Genomic DNA, 4325 nt, shown 5'->3' on the forward strand with positions numbered 1-4325 from the left:
AAATGAATCATAGCTTGTTCCCTAGGGGTGTCCTTATTTTGGGAAAGTTACTAGATCATCGTTCACCGGGTCTAATTTTTTTCCTTTTGGTGTAAAAAAAATAACTGCAAAGTTTGAAGCCGATCGGGCTTCATTTGATGGACCCGGAAATCGCTTATATCTGAAAGATCCACTAATAGGTCTAAAAAAGACGATTTTTTCACTTTTTTACTTTATTCTGTATTTTTTTGCTCATGGTTGTTGCTTTTTTTACATTTTCTAGTAAGTGTGTTAAATAAACTCACTAAAGTTCAGAGTGTCAAGTCAGATTTCTTATAGGAACGGAATTTTTCGCGATATGATTGCACAAACTGCAACACTAATTGGAGTTCTTCTTCGTCGTTCGTCAAAATTCTGTTAAAATCTTTTATAAATTTGATGCCTCTTTCAGCTGTATCATTAACAACAAACAAATTTTGACAAAAAGTCCAACCTTCTTCGTAATCAAATGCCGTTTCCCAAGTCGATGGGTCAAACTCTAAAAACGTTGTTGACAAACCAAAGCGGTTGAAAAATTTCTTCGTATTTTCTGAAACGAAATCTTTCAAAGTGTAATTTTCAAATGTTGATAAATTAGTATATGTTTGACCGTTTTTTAATTTCACAACTGGCTCTTTGGATTGTAATTTTTCAACCATTTGGCGTTTCTCTTCGTGAGACACATCTGAATCGAAGAAGGCTAGGGCTACCAATTCTTCCGACAAATACCATAAATGATGAGTCAATTTTTTTGTAACTGCCTTTGAGATTGCAGAATCAGTTTGATCGTATTGAACAGCAGCCTTAACGAAGTTCAAATCTTGGAGAGGAGCAGCTATAGCATTCGTACATCGGAACCATGGCTTGATATAAAGTTTGATGAGAAAAATGCAAATATCGCGCAAACCATTCGCTTCTCTTTTTGTAAGCTGAAATTGTTGTCGAAATAAGAAAATCTTCAAGCAATAAATAGCTTTTGCCATCCATCGAGCGTTACTCGTTGGTCCTGGTGTACGGAAGTTGAACGGTCCTGCTCCAAGAAATGTAAGAACCAATTCGAGAAACTCTTTATAATCGTCTCGAATTTGATTCTTTGTCAACTGATCAAAACAAAATTTTTTGATGTTCTCTTGTTCAACTTGATCAATTTGCAAAAGAACCATTTTTTCGTTGAGACCACTGCAAAACGAATCCAAATCGTAACTTGTCCAAGACTTGGCAAATCTTTCAAAAATTAGAACTTCTGGTGCCGAGCTAGGTGATAATTTGACCTCAAAAACGCTCGACAGAAGAATCTCGTAAACATGATGTCGACACGATAAATCTAACAACTGACGCTTTAGTTTCTTTTCCAAGAGTACACTAGCTCCTTTTTCTGTGCCGGTATTACTTGAAGTTGTGTCAAAACATTTGCCTTGCACGTACTCCGCAATGTTCCATTTAACTAATGTCTCGTGAACCGCAGCAGCAATGTGTTCTCCACTTGACGATTCAATTTTCGGTGCTCCGAGGAACTTGGATGTCCCATTGTAGCTCACAAGAACTGCTATGCGCTCAACTTTGAGTCTACCAATCAAATCTTGTAGTAGTTTGCCATCCCAATGAACAACTAATGATCCAACGGTATTTATCTAAAAAATTTATTTTAAAATGAAAAATTGAAAACCCAATAAAAATTAAATATAAGCTGAAGTTTTAATTACGTTGTCGGGAAACCGAGCCATCACATCTTTTGTATCTTCCAATCGATGTTCCAGGCGAGCGCGATGAATAGTTGAACGGTTGATAGCTAACTCTTCAGCCCGTATTCCAAATGCTTCAGCAGCTGCAATGAGGATATGCACGGCCATACCATCCGAAACTTTAGCATTATCAAGTGCAGCAGCCAATCTTGCTGTGATGAATTCTTTTCGGCCTCTTTTTTTGGCGGATGTTGCGTTACCAGCTACTTTCTCTGGTTCCCAGTCATCGTCAATCGGTTCATTTTCTTCATCAATCGTTTCACAAAATGGCATTTCAGCATCTTCATCATCACAATTCACGACATCTGAAAAAATTCACAATCAAATATGATTTTTGAAATTATGACATATTGCAATAAATTACCTGAAGGTCTAGCCATCTCTTCCTCGTGTTTTCTTTTACGCGCTTCTTCTTTTTCTTGTCGTTCTTGCGTACGTTTTTCTCTCCCATATAACTTCATATCGACACCAACCATGCAGCCTGGACGACCTTTTTGTCTTTGCAATTTTAAAAATTCTCTGTCCTCTTCAATTCGAATTTTTTCCAACGCATCACCGATGGCAATATCAAACAAATCATCAAGATTTTGAGTAAATTGTTCGGCAACTTGCTTTTGTGCATTTGACCTTTTATCTGGGACAGTTCTTTGTATGTTTTTCCATTGGTCGTAAACTTTCATCAGCTTTTTCACACACTTATCATCATTAATAATTGGAATGCGAGCTTGTTGCCAAAATATTACAGCTGCACTTATGGTCAATTTTGCACTGTCTTTTGCAGTAAGTCCAACAAATCGCATATTATGGAACATCACTTGTAACACTTGTTTGATGCACGGAAGTTTGGCGCCCGTGATCTGATGCGCAGTGTTGCCGATCAAATCAATGTTATTCAAATTTTTCACAGATCTTCTACTTGAATGACTTGAGGTCGATGGTTTATCCGACATGGTGATATTTTTTTTGCCATATGTTCCAAATAAACTTCGCAGAAAGCACTTCATGTGTGATGCAGCACTTATACGACACAGGGATAAACTTTTTGTCAAAATATCAAAGTCGCTTTGAAGCCGCTGCGCATAATATCATTTATGGGAGAGAAGACTCGCGCGGCCACCTACCGGCGTGGCGCCGAGTCGCACACGACCCTTGCGCAGGGTTGCCTGACATGCAGGACGATTTAGTGGAAAAGGGAAAAATACGTATATATTTGAAAAAATGTAGGATTGAAAAAAAAATATAATTACATATATTTAAAAAAACCCCAACAAAAAACGATACGAAATCGACTATATTTTCATTTGACATGCTGTAAATTTAAATGAAAAATGTTCCTGTTAGGTGGTTTTTTTGTAAAATATATTTGAAATGAAATGTAATAATATTTATTCAATGTAATTTAATAAAAAAAAGCAACAACCATGAGCAAAAAAATACAGAATAAAGTAAAAAAGTGAAAAAATCGTCTTTTTTACACCTATTAGTGGATCTTTCAGATATAAGCGATTTCCGGGTCCATCAAATGAAGCCCGATCGGCTTCAAACTTTGCAGTTATTTTTTTTATACCAAAAGGAAAAAAATTAGACCCGGTGAACGATGATCTAGTAACTTTCCCAAAATAAGGACACCCCTATTGTTCCCTTCAGTATTAAATTCTCTTCTATTTGAACTAACAAAATAGATAAAAAAAATTTGTTCAAGATTTTTATACCAAGTTGAAGTGAATTTTTTTTTTATAGAAAGGCAATTTTTTCTTTAAAACCTCCAAAAAGTTGAAATTTTGGAATTTTTCTCAGTTTTCTTAGTTCATCTAGAACAAAAAATCATGATAATTCGAAATCCATTTGAATTTTTTGCTTTAAATTATAATTACGAGCTGTATCTTGTATGCCAGTTGGAAACTCCAGCGTTGCAGCGCTCTACTAATTTCTTTGTCAAACAAAAATGTTGTATACTTTTTAAATGTTCATTAAAAGATAGAAAAAACTTTGCAGTGCTAAATTAATTTTTTCCTTAGGCTCCCCCCTTAATGTTCACTCACGCATTTTCCGTTCTAATGAATAGTGTTTTGTGGGTATTGCTAAAACTGTTTATGGAATGAATGCTCTGACGCTAGCTTAATTTAATGCTTCTTCTTCTTCTTTAGACTTTTTTTAGATTTTTCTTATTCTAAGTCTACTTTTAAGAAGTTACTTGCAAGACTCTTGTCGTAAGGTTTTTGTTTGGCGTATGGTCTGTAAGCTTCCTGTTTGTTGATTAATAAATAGGTATATAAATAGAAAGCACAGAATGAATTGCTTTTTTAATGAAAATTATTTAGAATGAAATTAAATAAATTACATAACAAAATGAATAATTGCCAGTTATGCCCGGGTTTTGTGTTTTTTTTTTGTGTGTCGGCAGGTGTACAGTTAGGATGAAACCTGATGTATACTGCGAGTAAAGGAGAACAAATTTAGTGGTGGGTTAGCAGAGCACCTTGAAAGTGAACATATTGCACACCATTTTTCTCCCATTTCTCACACGGTCATATGCCAGAAAAGCTTCAAATATGAATAATTATT

The 4325-nt window shown here is 35.3% G+C and overlaps 1 protein-coding gene across 1 annotated transcript; it reads right to left on the bottom strand.

Annotated features, from left to right (window-relative positions):
* Nucleotides 1-290: 290 nt before the first annotated feature.
* Nucleotides 291-2789, bottom strand: LOC129253303 (uncharacterized). Its single transcript, XM_054891612.1, has 4 exons — nucleotides 2125-2789; nucleotides 1722-2065; nucleotides 629-1649; nucleotides 291-580 (listed from the first exon to the last, which is right to left on the bottom strand). Exons 1-4 carry the CDS (start codon nucleotides 2762-2764, stop codon nucleotides 291-293), a joined length of 2295 nt encoding a protein of 764 aa, XP_054747587.1. The 5' UTR covers nucleotides 2765-2789.
* Between the last annotated feature and the right edge of the window lie 1536 nt (nucleotides 2790-4325).

Source organism: Anastrepha obliqua, chromosome 1 (genome assembly GCF_027943255.1).
Source record: "Anastrepha obliqua isolate idAnaObli1 chromosome 1, idAnaObli1_1.0, whole genome shotgun sequence".
NCBI classification, from domain to species: domain Eukaryota; kingdom Metazoa; phylum Arthropoda; class Insecta; order Diptera; family Tephritidae; genus Anastrepha; species Anastrepha obliqua.

What these genes read in the sequence shown, in the direction of transcription:
- LOC129253303 (XM_054891612.1), bottom strand. Translation starts at nt 2,764, where the DNA reads ATGAAGTGCTTTCTGCGAAGTTTATTTGGAACATATGGCAAAAAAAAT. An exon ending in TGGCTCGGTTTCCCGACAAC is followed by an intron (nt 1,650 to 1,721) that starts GTAATTAAAACT and finishes TAAATTTTTTAG; the next exon opens with ATAAATACCGTTGGATCATT. An exon ending in AGTTGTGAAATTAAAAAACG is followed by an intron (nt 581 to 628) that starts GTCAAACATATA and finishes ACACTTTGAAAG; the next exon opens with ATTTCGTTTCAGAAAATACG.